Raw genomic sequence first — 18,954 nt, forward strand, 5'->3', positions numbered from 1 at the left:
ATGGCTGCAAATTTCAGAAACATGGCTCTCCACAGGGGACCCAGGGAAATGAGAGAGAACAACAGTATTGCAAGAAGTTGCCAAAAGGCTGCAGCTGAATTTAGAAACTGAGAAACAGTCAAGTAAGCCTTTTTCTGCTGTACAATCTGAAATATATAGATGATGTGGATTTCAAAGAACAAAATCCAGCTACTTTTGCACTGAATTATACTGTCAGAAACATGGCTCTCCACAGGGGACCCAGGGAAATGAGAGAGAACAACAGTATTGCAAGAAGTTGCCAAAAGGCTGCAGCTGAATTTAGAAACTGAGAAACAGTCAAGTAAGCCTTTTTCTGCTGTACAATCTGAAATATATAGATGATGTGGATTTCAAAGAACAAAATCCAGCTACTTTTGCACTGAATTATACTGCTCTTATGATTCCCTATAGATCTTAGCCAAAGAGGGTTTTAAAAGCATGAATGTCAAAATGTCAACCACACTGCGTCTTTCCACCTAAGTTCTAGCTCTTGTTTACATAAGCAAAATGCAGCCAAGGGTTTGAAAGGCCTGTCAGGGCAACTGAATAGAGCATGAATCATTTTGCTGGGCACTGCTCTAAATGCTGCCTCTTCCTTCCTCCTCATTCTCGAAGGTCAGATAAACGGTACCAGGAACTGCATCTGAAGCTCCTCCCTGCATGATAAAAGACAGGAATCTTTCTGTGGAGGCTTTGGATAACTGTAGTCATAAGCTGAAACCAGAAAACTCACCTTTGAGCTAACCATAGATACACATCTGCTTCTTATCAAGTGTCTTCCTCTCCCCCCCTCATCTTTTAACTTGTTTTTTGGTGTTTGAATCCGTGTAAATTTTTACCATCAGGAGGTAGGAAATAATGTTTACATAATCTAAGGCAAACACCATTCATAGAAGACTGTGAAACCTTCCACAATACTTTCCACTTGCTAATTAGCACCAAGCAGTGCATCATGCACTACACAGCCTACTCTCCAACAAGCAAACTCTATCCATTGGTCTCTACCTGTGGGCATTTGTGCAATGCATGTCTTTCAGGATAATGAAATCAAAGTGGGCTTCTGCCCTTCTTCAAAGCACTCAGGTGATTAGAGCCTCTGATCTATACAACTGCAATGGCAGGGTACTCAAAAAGAACAACACTTGATGCAAAATGGCATCCAAAACTGTAAATTTAATTATCTTTCAAGAAATAACTGCATCTATCATGCAGGCAAGATGCAGCTGTGGTGTACACACATTTTTCATGCTTCTCAGAGACTCATGTGCAAAAAGCATCAGGCTGTGATGTCCCTCAACGCTTCTCAGAGACCCATGTGCCAAAAGCATCAGGCTGTGATGTCCCTCAAATGTGAAAATGCAGATATCCTGGTGAGTTCATGAACTATCATGGACAGCAAGCCGCAAATTTAAACAAGAGTACATAGATTTTTATCACGTGAGGTGGAAAGTGATAAACATAGCGTGAAGGAAAGACAGAGATGTGACTCTGAGCATAGTGTTCGGACACTTTAAACATGTAAGAGAGATCTGCTAGTTGAAGGCAGAGTACTTTCCAGTTTCACAGAAAAAAGAAGGATAAGGTGTGATGGCTGGAAGATGCTGCTAGAAAACTGGCCTCAAAATATAAAATATTTTCCTAGCAGTGATGATAAATACTGGAATGTTTTCCAGGAGGAGTCATGCACTGCCACTTGAAAACACATGAAGGTACAGGGGTCTTTCATTCAGCTTCTGTGAGACCCATTACAGGTCACAACAGATGATTGCAGAGCTCCCCTCTGGCCTGACTCTCCATGAATCTGTGAATTTTACAGCTTCATCCTGTGGGGCCAAGGCATTTTGGCTCCATACCAGCAACGCACTTACGCGCATGCTGCACTGAAAGTTGGCTTCCTTTGGTGGAGCAGGGCCAGAGCCATCAGCCTCTTGCAGGATAGGCCACACCATCTTTAGCCATCTCAGCCTTCGACCACTTTGGGGTTTCTTTGCCACAGTAGCAATCAGAAGCTTGCAACAACAGGGGCCTGGAAATCTAAAACTTCCCAAGCAGGGGGATACTTTTAACTCTTTCTTATCTTGCATCTATTTTGTTGAGGTAAAAAGGGGTGAAAATGCCAGTGTAGAGTTTTTTAATTATGGTTTCACTGGGCAATAATTAGAGATCATGAAAGACAAATTAAGGCAAGCTAATCTAGGAAGATGAGCAAATAAAAAAGAATGCCTTTCTCCAATGACAAACTTAATGTAATTACTCACTTGTAAAAAAATAGGGATGAAATCAGTACCTCATGGCTAGAAATACATACATGCTGGAAAAACCTAACTTGAACCATTCTGAGTAGCAGCCTGGAAAGGATGTGAGGCTTTAGGAAGGTTCAAACATACACATATATATGTACACACAAACACAAATATGCATATAGAAATATTAAAACAATTAATTAACAAAAATTAACTGGAATACAGACAAAGTGTCCAAAAAAACTCTCTTCCATTCAAAAAAGAGGGCAGGAGATGCAATTTTTATGAAATAGAGGCCAACAGGGCAACAAGCAATCCCAAACCTATCTGGTCTAATTGGATATTAGTTAATTAAATTATTATATTAAATTATTGAATTAAATTACTTTAAAACTTCTACCTTTCCTTCTTAAACTCAGCATGACATCCTTTGAAGCTGCCATTTACTTTCGGGTTGTAAGAGACGGTTAATTTCTGGTGGTCCAAATCTCTTGCCGAGAATATCTTACATGTATCCATAACATTTTGCTATATTTTTTCTTCTCCTAGCACCTTACACAATTTAAAAGAGTATGTTGATTGTTCAAAATACAGCTTTTTTGTTGCTGGTTTGTGCTTTTTCCCCCCTTTTTAATTTTTTTTTGAAGTGAACTGATAACTGGTAGGTCATTCTGAGTTTGCTTTACCTATAGAAAGAAATGTTTTGCCCTTAATGAAATACAATGAGATATATCACATATTTTAAGAAAGGACAAAATGATGGCCTAGGAAATTCTGAGCTCAGCATGTTTCCAAGATTTTTTTAGTTAAGATGATAGAAGTCAAAATAGCTCTATCTGAATTTATTTTAAAAAATAAAAAGAAAGAAAATGTGCTTTAATTCACCTTTTAATACTTAGAACAGCAAGTGTGAAGCAACTCTGCATTATCTATTTAAGCAGAAGAAGCAGAAGTGAGATGGAAATACACCCAGCCCTTAACAACAAGTCGGAGAAAGGCTTGAGAATGAGTGGGAAATGAACACGTTTAGAGTTTTGCCCATTTTCTATCCAAAAATTAGAAAAAAATCTGTTTGGAAGCTATTTCCAGTACCTATTTAGAACAGCTTACATTTATCTCCATCCGGTCTACAAAGGAACTGTTGTCAAAATACTGATTAATTTACAAACCTGTCAGATTTGGTCTCTTGAGACGGTGACAGAGTTGTCCCATAACGAGTAGTGGGTGTTGTAGGAGCACTCACACCAGCATAAGGTCGTGGAGAAGAGTAAGAGCTGCTGCCATAGCTATTGTACCTGAGGAAATGGGAAGAAAAGTAGGAGAAAGGGAGAGACAGAAAGAATCCATCAGCAAGCAGGCATGGAACAGTAAATCCTCTTGTTTATGGGGTGGTAGTGATCCCATACCCCAGAACTTGGCAAACATTCACCTTCAGGAAATATTGCTCTATTTCCAGTTTCAAAATATACAACCTATCATGTAATTTTAATATCAATCATGTCATGAACAGACTTGATGCAAACAGTGAACTATTGGTAAGTAAAACAATGGGAGGTCAGAATAGTCCTCCCAAGTGACAACTCAGAGCAGGAACACCTGAATTACTGCTTAGTTACTCAAAATTATTAGCTGCTTTGGGAGCCAATATCCAGCCATTAGAAAAGGGATCAAACCAGTACAAGTCAATATTCTCCATATCTAGTGAAATTAAGGAAAACAGCACCGTTCCTGAGACATGGTATGAACATGGACATCCGTGATTTGCAAATGCTTGCATTATAAACAGAAAGCAAGCACATCCTTTTCAATTAAATCCAGCAGTATTTTATTTCCCCTCTCCCAACGTAAGTCATAGCTTATGCGCCATTTCTTACAATGTCTGTAAAAAGTCATCACCATAGTTAAAAAGACATGTTTCTGGAAGCACAGCTTCAGAAAATTCTATCAGCCCTCATAAACTCAGTTGACTTCAATGTGAGCTTGCTGATCAAAGAGAAATTGCTTCCAGGACTCCTGGAACGGCCACCTCCCCAGAGCCCCTTCTATCAATGTTTTCATCCTGGGTCCTAAACTCAATAGAAAAGGCAGTTGTGTTTCTCTGCTGTGCCTTTTAAACATTGCACTTACACAGCATGTCATGGGGAGAGTCCTGATTTGGGAAAATGTTAATATTTCTGTTCACAGACAATGCCATTTTTGCACACGGACCAACTCATCCAAACGACAAAATTCATTTCAGGAAACAGGGCAACATCATTTTCCAACATAATAACATAACCTCTTTCACCATATCCTTTTCATGCCACTTCTTCCCTCCCATATATCAGCACTCAGTAATTTCACTCAGCAATTTTATTTGAAAAGGCTGGTTGGTTTCCTTCAGCTCCATTTAGCACACTCATCTGGCCATGAAAAATTTCATTCAAAATTTCAAGCATCATCCCTTAGGGTTTAACAGCATTGCTGTCTGCCAAGATCCATGCTAAAATTGGAATAGATTTCAGTTAGGTGCTTTTATAATGGAAGGGATCATTCTTTAGAGAGGATACCCTCTTGGACAACAATTCCAAGATTATGTTTTAGAAAACACCCTACCTCCACTATCTATTTTTGAGATACCATGCTGACTGCCCAGCAACAGGGGAATCATTTTGGAAAAAAACCCTAACATGCATATTTCTGAGCTACAAAGGGAATTTTCCAGGAAGCAATTGCGGTCCAAGCCTAGAAAAAAAAACTTAACTAGAAACTGGAGACAGTGGCCTGCTGGATGGCTGTGTAACTGGACAGTGTGGAGCTTCCCTGGTAGCACAGACTTAGGCTGGGTCTTCTGTCTGACAGGCTTAGCCCAGAAAATGTTCTGCCTGTGCCTGTACTGAGTGAGCGATGAGAAAACTCCATTGTCCTGATAAGTACCCAGAGCTCATTTGGTATGTTCCTGACACTGACAGAAACCTTAATTTCCATTTCGATCAACTGAAAGAAGACCCTCTTATCAACCACTACATTCGATTTTCTTCTTCTCTGCCCTGTGCAAAGGCTGACAAAGCACAGAACCCTTTTTCAGACCAAGGCATTTCAATTACTCCAGAGATAACTTTCATGAAAATGGAGGGAACACACCTCCTATGGACTCAGACCTGCAACTATTAACAAAATCAAATTCAGAGGGACTGCTCTGGACATGGCATCTCTACATATCAAATTTAGAGGGAGACAAAGATGTTGGAAGAGTAGCAAGACAAAACCAGCACACCAGGGTAAATCTGTATCCTGTACACAATGTTTATGTTTCCAACCTTCATATGGTCGTGGCTATTACTTCCATTTTCCCTTCTTGTCTCATACATCAATGTAGAAGCAATGGCCTTATCCCAGAGCCTTCACTCTCAAGAAATCCCAGACACTTACCTCTTTTATGGACACAATACTGTGTAAATTGTGCAAGCTTTACCCTCCTTTTCCTCCAAATAAACCCAGCAGAATCCTCCCCCACACCACACCCTTGATCCTGTGTAGTAACTAGAAGCACAAAGGATGGTCAGAGGGGAAAAAATCACTGTGGAAATACTAAGTATTGCAGGAATAGGATGCATTTAGGGGTCTACTCTCTAAAGTATGACAGCAACAGCAATGGGAGGGAAATAAATGGGTGTGAGAGGTCTAAGGGAAAATTGCATCTATGAAGGAAAATGTAAATTTAGAGGAATCCTGTTGTTCAAGTTGCAGGTAAGGAAAAATATGTGAACTAAGTCCCTTGTCAACAGCTACTTGGATTTACAGGCTTTTCGGCGAAACGAAAAAGCGACAAAACACACCCACCTATTAGAAGAGAAAGACCGAAAATTAAAAGGATCAAAGGAATCAAAATATTTGTTCACATGCAGAAATTCAGAAGGACTGCTGGAGAGAGTAAGAAATAAATACGCATACAATATACATGTAACGTTTTCAGCACCTAAGTCAAGGAACACTGACAACACTGAGAGAGAGCTAAAAATCATCAATCAACCTTTTATCAAAGTGATTCTCTGGGAGAGACAGCTAAAAATCACCAATCAACCTTTTATCAAAGTGATTCTCTAGCATTGCTTTTAGTGTTACTTACTGTCAATCTGTTTTACTTGAAAACAGACTGAGACAAAATATCTTTTTTAATTTTAAATGGGTGGCATGGGGAAATTGCATTTAAAAACTAAGACACATACATGAGGAACAATTGAACTGAGCAGATGTTGTGGAGGTAAGGCTGTCTATTCTGAGTCCTATATTATCTTTATAGGGTTTAAACCAGATCTCTTATTACGAGAGTGAATTGAAATTGCACATGACGTGGACATGCACTGCAATCTAAGAACAAATTTGGGATTTGGCAGTTCAGCCTTTGAAGCCAGGATTTCAACCCTGAATTTCAAGTGCTGATCTGACCTCTCTTGGTTTTATAGCAGAAGAGCTCCGCTAACTTTCATGAAATCATGTCTACGAATTACATTGTTGTAAATGAGAGCAAAATGCTGCTTCTCTCTGTGATCTCCCAAATCAAGGGCTATTTCTCCACTGGTCTTTAGAGGAGGCCAGGATACTTATTATCTAGAGACTTTGAAGAGGAGCAAGATGAAATTAAGGCAACAAAGGCAAGGGGAGAATATCAATCAAGTCAAAATACAGGCTTACAAGACTAAAACTAATACAGTATGTTCTGGAAATAATACAACACATAGAGTGCATTATTACCACTATAAAACTCTTGAAAAGTGTTACTCATTTATCTAAAAATTAATATCAGCTGTATAAAATCTACCTGTTTTCCCTCATCATTTCTGCTTCCTTCTCTTTCACAGATGCTGGAGACTCTTCAAAGTCATACGAGAAGAGGTGAAAAGGAGTATGTGGTACATAAGGTAATTTCTCCACCGTTGGAGATGCCTTTGGAGTAATGGATGCTGATGAATTTTGGGGAGAGCTCAGCAATGCTGTCGCAGGTGAAGATGGTGATGAAAGGACAGAAGTATGATGGGAGATAGATGAGTCAGGCACAGAAGAGCTGCTAGAAGAGCTCTTTGCTCTAGAGAAGGACAGAGGCCTCTCAGCAGGAGAAATGGCACTGGAGACAGCTGAAGAGTCATGACACTGTGAAAAGCTTTCATTCACAGCCTTCTGCACATCTGGAACCTCACTGTAGAAGGAAAATATCATGAGAAAGGGAAGAGAAGGAGAGACAAATGGAGAAAAGAGAGATCAATAGATAATAACACTTGGAGGGAGGAAAAATCAAGTCAAGGGAAGTCAGACTAAGAAAAACTTCAGAAATTTAGACAATCATCACCTCCTTTTAAATAAAGTAAGAGACCTCATATATTTGCATCCCAGTGGGATTCTTCTTGGAGTTGAAAATACTGAGGAATGGGAGTGACCCAGCTTAAAGGAAAGGAGAGGATTTAACCTACAGGCTTTGGAACTAATTTTCATGAATCTTTTCACAACTCTTTTATGAACAATTTTCATGTATTTCAAGTTAGCTTATAAGCATTGTCAGAGCAGTACAAAGCAGACTCAACACAATGGATAACATGGTCCATAAAGTATAGAGGCTTCAAGATACAGTCTGCATGACTGCTTCTTGAAGGCCAGATACTTGAGTATCATCCTGCCTGGGGATCTGATCTTTTTACTAAAAATGCTCATCCACTAAAGATGAAAATTAAAGAAGTACTCAATCAGCAATGTTCTGTCAAAATTCAGGTTTAGAATGATCTCAAAAGCAACACCTTACCAGATCATTTGTCTAGGTATGAAGGCACTAATTTCCCTGAGTGTCAGCATCCCATGTTGGTGTTAGAGACTTGGAGAGTTACATCAAGGGAAACAGAAAACACATCTGTTTTGCCCTGCTGAAGGCAGATACTGTTGAGTGACAGAAGGCACAAGGCAGGTGAAAAGCCATAGGATCTGCACTCCAGGATATCCATTTCCTTTAGTAACTCCAATATAAACACTGTGCATGGGCTTTGAGCTGGCAAGTGGCTGATTTTATTCCCCTGAGACCACCTCTGTAATCCACCAACAGGCATGGAAGGCATGGCCCTTTTCTGAGGACTGTGGGTTCGGCACAGCATACGCAACAAAACCACAATACATGTCATATATGTTGGAATATTATTAAGTTAATCATCAGGTATATACCAGGTAATCGTTCTCATAACAGAAGCACAGTGGGCAATCTGGAAACCTCAATCTATTGCACCTGCTCAGCACGACAGGAGATACTGAATCCAGACTAGTCCTGCCCCTCCTGAGAGCATCAAACATGAATGGCCAGGGTACTGGTCATTTTTGTTGTGCTATAGTGACAGTGAAAGGAGATATTTAGAAAAAGCGTGGGAATATCACACAGTTATCTCAAAGTGATTAGTATTTTAAAAGACTGATGACCTAAAACCACATTGTGATCTCTACATGGCTCTTCCTTGCTTTTTCAAACAGTATTTTAGTATATTCATGTGATTTACTAATAACTTGTGCCTTTGCTTTGACTTTTAAGAATCAGATTTGAGGAAATTATCACTTAATTTTGAAATTTCAGGCAGCCATTGGCAAGATTTTCAGACTGGAAGATATTAACAACAACAGTACAGTATTTTCATTGGAATTCACACATTAAACAGTTTCCTTTCTTCCTTCCGTGCTGTACAGTGTCTGCATTAATGTGGTTTATTTAAAAAAAATCCAATCTCATTTGCTGAGTTGCAAAGCCAAACAATTTAACCTAAATCAAATGCCTGTCTGGAACAAAAAACGTGTTTTCTTGCTTCCAGTTTATTAGGATCAAGTTGCCAAATGCCAAACACATATATATCTCAGAAATCAGTGGGAAATTTTACATGAGAATATGGATAGGTGATTTGCTTATATCTACATATACACAGATGGGCAGGTATTTATGAAATTATATATGTATGTATATACACATATATCAGTTCTGCTTCAAAGTAGTTCTTTGCTATTAAAACATGAAGAAAATTGATAGAAAGGAAATCATTTGGGTACAAATTGAAAGGGGAAATTTATGCTAGACATTAGGAAGAATTTTTTTTACTGTGAGGGTGGTGAGGCACTGAAACAGGTTGCCCAGGGAGGCAGTGGATGGCCTATACCCTGGCAGTGTTCAAGGCCAGGCTGGATGAAGCCTTGAGCAACCTGATCTAGTGAGGAGGTGTCCCTGCCCATGGCACGGCGGGTTGGGACTAGATGATCTGTAACGTCCATTCCAACCCCTAAAACTCTGTGATTCTATGGTTCTATGAAATCATAGGCAGCATTAAAAAACTGCCAAACTACTGCACAGCAATAGATATTGCTAATAAAGTGGTATTGTGAAGATAGGGATGAAAACCTAAGAAACCAAGCAATATCCTCAGCAAACCATTGCAAGGTTTCACCATTGCCTTAACTGAAAAGATAAACTTAAGCCATGCTTAGAAGTTATGCTTTCTGCTATAACTTTTTAAGATTTGTGAGCATTACACAAAGGGAGAGTGCAGACAGTTCTTAGTGCATTGAACCCATATAATTAAACAAATAAAACCCATTAACACCAACCCCTCCCCAGAAGCTTTCAAATGCAAAAACATTTCCTTAGGGGGTGGCTTTAACAGGTGATCTAGGAATGTGAGTAAAAAAGTAGATGTTGCTGCACACTGTGCTGGTGAGTTCATGCCAGAGGCTGAGGAAAAGCTGGAGGGACAATGCTGAATCCTGGTACCTGGCTTTGACCTGCCTATTGGCCTCTTCCTCCCCCTCATCCTCAGTATTGGGCTCTGTGACTGGCTGTTCTTCTTCCTCTTCTTCATACTCGTCCTCTCTGAGGTCAGACCAAGGAAAGAGGCATGCAATGGAATGGAAAGAGAGAAGGTGGAAGAGAAAACAACATGAGTCCCCACAAAAAGAAACACAATGAAGTTAGAAATGGAAGGAAAACACAGAGGAGAAGGGAGTTACGACCCCCCTATGTCAGAAAAAAAGCCACCTAAACCTTCCTGCTAAGTATGCACTGGTACATAGGTAACTACCAATACAAAAATATTATCCTCACTCCTATTTATATTTTTATTGTTCATTTTAAAGATACAAAGATTCCATCACTTTTTCTTGAGGTTGGCTTTCCATTTGCTGCTGCCCTACCTGCAGAGGCATAAAGGGAAAACATTCATGACAATGCCAATGTTCAATTCATTAGTCATTAAGTTGTGTCTTTCTGGCTTAAAGGACAGTACACGCTGTGCTGGCAAGGGACAGCTGGCACTGGACATCAAACTTTCTAAATTAACACAAGCAAAACATTCCTGTTTAGCAACCAATGAAAAACAGAACAGGCTGAACCATTGAGTTAGAAATAACAGAGAGACGAAATCAGTTCAGGACTATTTGCAAATAGCAATATTTAAGTTATCAGCTGCCAGTACATGAATTATTTCAGTAGATTCATTAGTATGGTCAAAGGAGCCTTCGGTTCAGTGGCAATTCTGGCAGAAGAGAATTGTAAGTCATGCAAAAAGCCTCCATAACCTACAAACCACATAAGTAAAAAAGAAAACTATATTAAATGGAATAAAGAAGGCTACATTGTCTGCCTCCTCTCCCTCCCATCTATGCTTTTTCCTCTCCAAACCAAGGACTCACAGAAGACTTAGAAAATATTCTCTCTTTAGACTTCTTTTGCAGTTGCAGTTGATACAGTCCTCCACTTGATTTAATGATGTATATCAGTAGGTTATGCTCCATGCAGAAAAGAAAATATACAAAGAGTAATAAAATTTGTAAGGCAGTTTCCTGAAAGCTTGTTTTCTTTCCTAGTTCTGAAGGGATGGTCTGTTGATTTTTTCCATTTAGAATTAATTTCCATGTTCTAGGAATAAATGAGTATTTACAATGTGAGATCATGAACTCATTGAGTCAATCCAAAATTTGTTGCATTTATATGGAATTACAGAATAATCAGAAAAATGGCAGCACCTGGAAGTTTTCCAATACTCTGGCAAGCATCTACAAGGTAACACTTTCAACCACTCCTAAAGTGGCATAGTGACATGACCATCTCAGTTGTCATCTCTTCATCTCCCTGTCCTCTCCACAAACATATACCTCTCTTACAAAGACACCTCTCAGCTTCCACACAGGCATATATATATTGGTATACCAAAACCAAAGAAAAGCAAAAGCATTCAAATAATCCCTTCCACTACAAGGGGTAGCTCAAGACTAGCTTTGCTATTATCTCCTGCAAAGGGAAATGTCTGCATCTGCTATTGCCTATATGCACCAGAGCGACCCTGGCATTACTGTGTTTAAGTTCCCACTATGTTTCCAGATTGATGATGTCAAAATTTATCCTCTCCTCAATTGTCTCAAAAATGCCCAAATTTGTAAATGAAATTATAATCTGATATGGTGGATCTTATAAATTTGAAAGGGTTCTTTGAGAATTTATTCCTTCACATGAGGGGTTGGTAGTAAGGACATGAGTTTATACAGTGTGGATTGAAGTGGGAATCACTGAGTTATAACTGAACCGAACAGAGAAAGAAGCTGAAGACAAATTTTAGAGATTCCAGTGACATCATTCAGGCCAATGAATCTTTTCTCATGTCTTCTTGACTTCTGAATCAAAAGCTTAGAAGAAGCTTTGATTGGAAAGCTCTTTTCCTCTGCTAATATTAACTCTAGGAGGACAGCAACTACACGGCAATTGGATGGAAAAGCTGGAGGAAGGAGCTGGCTCTGTGTGAGTTAGCTGCAGAGATGGCTGGTGGTGTTGACAGAGCAGGCAACTCCCCAAACTGGGGCAGCCAATTTGATCACAGGAAACTTGCACGATGGAAATGGAGAAACACTCAACACCTGGAAAGTCCTGTTTCAGCAACCAAACTCACAGTTTCAGACCCCTGAACTATCCCTAGGAAGGGGATCAGATACAGGTCGGAGGAGAGGGGTAAGCTCACAGGCAGGAATATAGAATGATGTGTGCTCATCATTTAACCAAAGCAATAGTGGCAGCTGTTTCTCAGTCTTGTTAGAGAACAAATATTCTGCCCATAAAAACAGGTAGTACCTGCTAGTTAAATCTTTCCTAAAATGTAGAAAAGGAAAATTTCCATGCGAATATTAATTTAAACAGGAAAACACTAACTGTAGACAGATGATGTTCAACTACAGTCAGGTGCTCATACAGAACAGAACAGTGAATTTATCTGGACTCTTCTGGGTTATGTGTTCATTTTCGTGTGCAGTGGAGAAGGGATGATGTGCAAAAGCTCACTGTCCCTCCCATGTACGTAGGTTAATTTGGTGTCAGTGCAGTAGTAGAATTAAGAGATATGATTCACAGGGAGGTTTCCAATTAAATGAAGTTGCAGAAGTCAGCATTTTTTTCAGTAGCACAGAGGAATCTATCTTGTTTAACAAAAAGCAAATATTTACCCTGCGGCAGGGAGGAAGGGCTTCAGCTAATGCTGAAGGTTCAGATATATTCAGATAACCTTAAGGCTATTCCTGGGTTACTTCAGTTCCATGATAACAGTATCAGATTACAGTATTTAAACAAAAGCTTTATAGCACTGAAAACAAATTTCAAAACAATCACTGTGTTTATTTTCATCTTTAAAATGGTTTACTGATACAGGCTAACACCCCCCAGTAAACATATAAACAAAACCCCAAACCCCCACAAATCTTTATAAAGTATGTCATCAGTCATGGCAATTAACAAGCATCTGCTAGGGCACAGGTTTTTGCTCAGTTGTTTCAGCTAAAGTTTCAGCTAAAGCCCCTTAAAATAACCTGCATGTTAAAAAAGACTATGAAAGTGCAGTTTATCAATAGAGAACCACTAGGGCAGGAAAATGAAATCTAGGCAACGGGTTTAGAACTAACGGATTAACCTTCCTCCTTTTTGAAATAAATTTTAAAAAAAAGAAATTAAAAGAGTGCCAATCAGACTTGTCCAGATGATATTAAATAGCTACTCAAAGCTGCAGAGAGACAAGCACTAAGAAACACAGATTGATGAAAGGAAATTATAATAAAGGGACTCATCTACAAGTTTAGCTGAAGGCAGCTGAAGTCTGTAAGGTGCCAGGCATCATACCTCACACACCCAACCTAGTCACAGCTAGAAGATTTTAAAACTAAGGCACCACTCTGAAGACAATGACTCTTACTCCACAAGAACTTAAAGCACCAAAAAATGCTCTCTGTCTCACTGAAGACGAGGGATATGTACAAGGTTGTGTAGTCTCTGTCCTCTCCAGGCTCTCCCCAACCTCCTCCCTCTGCAGTTTTGATGAAGGCAGCTTGAAGGAACTTAGGCTTTCTTTGTTCTAGCTTGTAACACAGAAACACAAGTTTCTCACTTTCCCTCTTCAAAAAAATCCCAAAGGTAGAGCTAATAGAAAAATCAAAGGCTGTGCTGAATGAACAACAACAACAAAAAAAACCAAAACCAGAAACACCATAAAACATCCCCATCAACAAAATAAGCATGAACACAGAAACACATTCAGCTCTGGTTGGTATCAAAGGAAATTTGTAAAGCTTAAGATGTGCTTTAAATAATTTCAAATCAGAATTTGACCACTAATGCTTGAGTATAGAACAACAGTTAGAAGGATGGTCATCCCATAATTAAGCTACCAACATTTTGGTCTGCACATACAATGCACATATAAGTTAATAATGAGATAACAGCATGTGAAAGTATCTTCCTTTTGGTATATGATTCTACTTTGTATAGGGCTCATTTAACCTTTCTAAAGCCCTACTAAATATTTCCTTCTTAATATTGCAGCTTATTGGACAAGGCTCTAAGTGTACTTCTGAGCCTTTTGCAACCATCCTCTGATTTACATAGAAATTCCCAAGAAACATGAACATTGCACTTCAGTGAAAAAAGGAATCTTGGAGTTTTGAAGTGACCCAGAGAAGAAAGGACTGCAGAACTGTAAAGCTATTTCCACACTCTGAAAATGCTCCTGCATGCCATTAAATATTGATGAGGAATCTTCTCCCCCTTTCTTTTTGTAATTAAGTCAAGTGCTTTTCAGTTTAGCTTCTCTAAATTACTTCCATTTAACTTTTCACTGCCTTTGATGACCCAGCCCTGGAAGTGTTCAAGGACAGGTTGCATGGGGCTCTGAGAAAGGTGTCCCTGCCCTTGGTAGGGGGACTTGGAAGTAGATGATTTTTAAGGTTCCTTTCAACCCAAACCATTTTGTGATTCTATGACTAGGAGTGCAGGCCACATTCAGTGAAGTAAGACCACCATTAGCCATTCCACAATATTATTCTAAATGAAATACAACAGCTGATCTCACATTTTTTCCTTTCAAGGTTGTTTCCCACCCCTTTCTTTCAAACCCCTGCCCTGTCTTACCTCTTGCATAGCACTTTGCAAGCTGCATCCTGAAACCCCCACAGATGAACAAAGAGAAATTGAAAAATATTCCATCAAGGAAAGATATTTACAAGTCACAGTGGATGTAATTTTATTTTCTCTTGCCATTGCCCTCAATTTATGAGTGAACTTCCACTTTTGTAGGTTAGACAACACAATTCATAGCCAAATTCCTATGTCCTTGTAAAACAAATAAATGCTTTGGTACACTTCTGCTGCTTCTATCTTTCTTCTGTCCTAGCTGCCAAAACCAATTCAACTCATCTTTTATGAGAAAGCTGAAAGTGGTAGTAATTTACATTCACCATTTATTACTCTGTATAAAGATATGGAAATACACTTTCCTCCTCCATTAAAAACAAAACTAAAGAAACCACCTGAACTCTGCCGTCCATTTCCATTCCACTGCTATGTGTGATAGACCACTGAAGTTGGTGCAACTATGTGAAGATAAAAATGCATGAAGTGATATGGATAACAAAGTATTTACAAACCTCAAAGTCTGGCCTTCTGCACACAGGAAAACTAAGATGCATAATTACAAAGGTCAAAAGGAAACCGATCCTGGTGTTTCTGCCCTAAATAAACAAAACAGTTCAGACAAAAAGTTGAGGAAATGACAACTGATGTGAAGTACATGCACTCCCTATGCCTTCATATGATGCTGGTTTTTATCTTTAGGCTACGTTTACTTTCTTATCCCTAAAATATGGTCCGTAACAGCTTTTCACACCTAATTAATACCTAGGTAATGCTTCCACACTTGTTTCATTCCTGCAGTTGGTTTATACAGGATACATCAAAGCAGAGCAAGACAGCAGAGTATTGCTTAAGGTACTGGCAAGGCTTTGCAAAGAGTTCAAGAGTCTCAACTCTCTGATCATTGAACAGCATTGCTGTTTTTACATCTGTATGAACAGAGAGGTAAAGAAAGAGAATAATGATGTAGGGAGACTTTAGGAGCAATAAATACTGAAATATACACAGAAAGAGAGAAGAAATGGCATTTTCAGAACTTGGAACTGCATATTGGTTGACACTTGAAGGTCACTGTTATTGCCCCTTACTTCAAAGGGAAATGGCATCCTGCCAAAGTGCTGTCTTTTTTTCTTCCTATCACATCCTATGTGTAAAAAACGCTCTCCTGTCCTTAGAGGATCATGTTTATAAACACTGGAAACACACTGTAGAGGTGAACTCTCTGAGGCAAGTATACTCCGGTGCACAAGACAGAACCATGAATGTCGAGAGAAACGTATTCACTTCCTAGTTTGGCATTATACTTCCCCAGGTAGTTCACCAAGTTAAATATATAGCGGTAGAAAAAGTTATATAATTAGGCTAAGTCATGCTTTGCTTTCATTTGCCATGCAGCTATAATCACATTTAAGCTGCAGTGCTTTCATCATTCCTATTGAAGTTCAAACAGGAAAATCTACCATTGTCTTTACAGCAAAGTACAGTGCAGACATCTGACTCTGCATGTATACCAAGTATAAAACATTTCCTTCCAGCAAGACCCACAGTCAGTAAAGAGTATCCATACTATAAAACCAGACATATATACACAGATATTTTAATTCAGACAAAAAATGTTGGTATCAACCTGAAACAGCAACAGGATGGGTACTTGAGATACTCATAAAGATGAATCTTTTAAATTTTTGTAGTCTTATTACTCATGCATTAGTGGGCCAAATCCTACGTATACATCAATGCATCATTTCATAGATAAATCTTTCCAAACTTACTGCTTTTTATATCCCATTTCCCTTTTCACTCATACCAACCAAATTGTAAAAAACGCTACTATCTCTCCCATAACTGATCACATGCTATTCTATGTCAAAGCACTCCCAAATTCCAGGTAGCTCAGCTCATATGTATGTGTATTAAAGAGATCCTTAGCATATCCACAGATATGTGACTGCATGTTTATCCTGGAGATGTTTTCTTCGTCTAGTTTCATGCCTCAGTTGTTTTAAATATCCAAAACTAGGAACCAGAGATAAACATCTATGAAAAAAAACCCAACATGTGTTTCATTCTATTATAGCAATAAAATAGAAATTAACTTTTTCTCTCTTCTTGGCCTTTAATAATCCATACCACAGCCTGAGTGCTACATTAAATGCTGATGTTGAGTCTCCCCACTTTGCTGTTTCATCCCTATCCTACCACTCATCATATTTGACAGAGAGCAACTCTAAGAGATGAGGAATGCACTCATCCTAAGTAAAATAAAATAAGCCCCACCCACCACTGTAACCAGCACTTTGATCTACAGCCATAAGTGTTTATATAATCCAAACATTTCACACAGTGTTGTGGAAAGTCACCAGAACTTGAAACATCATGACAAAACTTAGCATTTTGCCATAGTAAATGCTAGAGAAAAATCAAAGATTAGTTATGGTTTAGGATGTCTGAAAACATGGAAAATCATCGTAATAAAAAAGAAGCCTCAGCTGTATTTTAGATGAATCAACTCTGCAGTCCTGGCTCTACATGAAGCAACTTGAACAATCAGTTAATGGGGCATAATAGTCAAACTAAGATCTGTGTTGTTGGTTAGAAACTTGATAGGAATCCAAAGTTAAGCAGAAAAAATGCTTAGCATCAGAGGCTCAGCTGTATTCATTGTTTTCTGGTAGAACCAAAATAGTGTCATGATCTCTGCCTGCATCTTGGCCATTCTCATACATCAGAAACACATATTTTCTAACAAACAGATCCTTATGACTTCTCAGAAGAGCTTTCCTTTGTTTAGACAATGATTTCCCAGTTTTTTTCTAGGACCATAAAGGGTGTGAAAGCCCTTGAGCCCAGTGTGCACTGTGTAATGGCAATGTGTCCAGCTTGCCAAGAAATTTGTGGGAAATTTTGGAATTCTCTGTGCTATTCTTTGCTCAGAGGAAGAGTCCTAAAAGCCTTCCCGGCAGGACCTCAACAGAAGCAAAGTTCAAAGGTACATAATTCCCAGTTTGCTTCTTTGCTGTTTTTATCTTATCAGTACAGCTCTCCAGAAGGCCAAGTTTCTTCAGACTGAAAAACCTGGAAGCCTCAGGCAAACCTGACCAGTTGATCTTTCTCATACCTTTTTAGCCTCATGGTCTAAAAAGATATCTTGTTAAGCCCAGCTTTGATTCAGGCTGCAGTTTCCACTGATGAGTTCTTAAGATGGCAGTCAGCTCTTTTACTCATTAGGTGTCAAACACATCAATACTGACAAGAAAGTCCTAACCACAGCCAAGTTATCTCTAGATGAACATATATAGTGTTATATGATCAATCTTGGTAATTCTTGGGTGATTTTTGCTAATATAAACCAAATCAAAGCTATGAAAGAAAGAACAATCCAGAGAGTCTAGTAAAGTGAGAGTCTACCTAATCCTAGTTATTCATGACTTTCTAAACTTCAGTCTTTGATTGCAACTAATTCATAAAGCTTTGATGGAGCCATTCTCTCAAATGCTGGTAAGAGGTGTCAGTATAAGTCTCACAGAAGCTCCAATGAGTATGTTTGCTAAGTCTGGCTGACCCAGCTCTGACGGAACACTTAGGGAGAGAGATGAAGATGGTCTCTGTGCAGTACTGAAGAAAGGGAAAGGCTCAGCAAAATGTGAAGCACAATTATTTGAAAAACTGAGAGCAGCACCTGTTTCTGCTTTACATGTATAGAGCTTCTCAGAGCAACTGTTCAGTGCCCATGACAGCACCGATATATGAACTATCAGCTTTCTACTTCCTCAAAGCCAGACAGGACAAGACTAAAACACAGATAGACAGACATACGCTTTTTAATGCTAATATAGCCAAAAATCACTACATACAATTACAACATCAACCTAGTGCAAATTCCATGCCACTCCTTACATTTTTCCCCAACTCTATCCATTGCGTGGTTGGAAAAAGCTAGTTTTACTTTAAAAAGAAAAAACACACCACCCATAGAATAATGTGTTTAAAAGTCTACTGCTTAAGAAACAGCATGCTAGACCACAGATTGAGAGCACTCAATTTGGACCAGGGCAGAAAACCTTAGGAGGTATCCCCAGCAAAGCATTTAAAACATCTTGTTAACAGGACTGAAGTTCCCTCCAGGCTTATTGATGCTATACACCATCATGGTAAAAGAAAGAAGCTTTAGCAAAGTAAACCTGCTGGTGGTCAGGACCAGCATTTTCAGGTATGCTGCAGTAGCTACATACCCTTAAATCAACTGTAAGCCTTTCTTAGTTA

At 39.0% G+C, this 18,954-nt stretch overlaps 1 protein-coding gene across 1 annotated transcript in view; it reads right to left on the bottom strand.

The window, feature by feature from the left end:
• Positions 1-18,954, bottom strand: part of FHOD3 (formin homology 2 domain containing 3) — a 122,919-nt gene that overhangs the window by 84,149 nt on the left and 19,816 nt on the right. The window contains exons 5-8 of the mRNA XM_009078745.1: positions 10,038-10,123; positions 7,066-7,394; positions 6,087-6,164; positions 3,434-3,559 (exon numbers count right to left, since the gene is read on the bottom strand). Of these exons, the coding sequence (XP_009076993.1) occupies positions 3,434-3,559; positions 6,087-6,164; positions 7,066-7,394; positions 10,038-10,123 (619 nt within the window). The remainder of the gene's footprint in view (positions 1-3,433; positions 3,560-6,086; positions 6,165-7,065; positions 7,395-10,037; positions 10,124-18,954) is intronic.

The sequence above is a fragment of the Acanthisitta chloris genome, unplaced genomic scaffold (genome assembly GCF_000695815.1).
Source record: "Acanthisitta chloris isolate BGI_N310 unplaced genomic scaffold, ASM69581v1 scaffold2977, whole genome shotgun sequence".
In the NCBI taxonomy this organism is placed as follows: Eukaryota; Metazoa; Chordata; class Aves; order Passeriformes; family Acanthisittidae; genus Acanthisitta; species Acanthisitta chloris.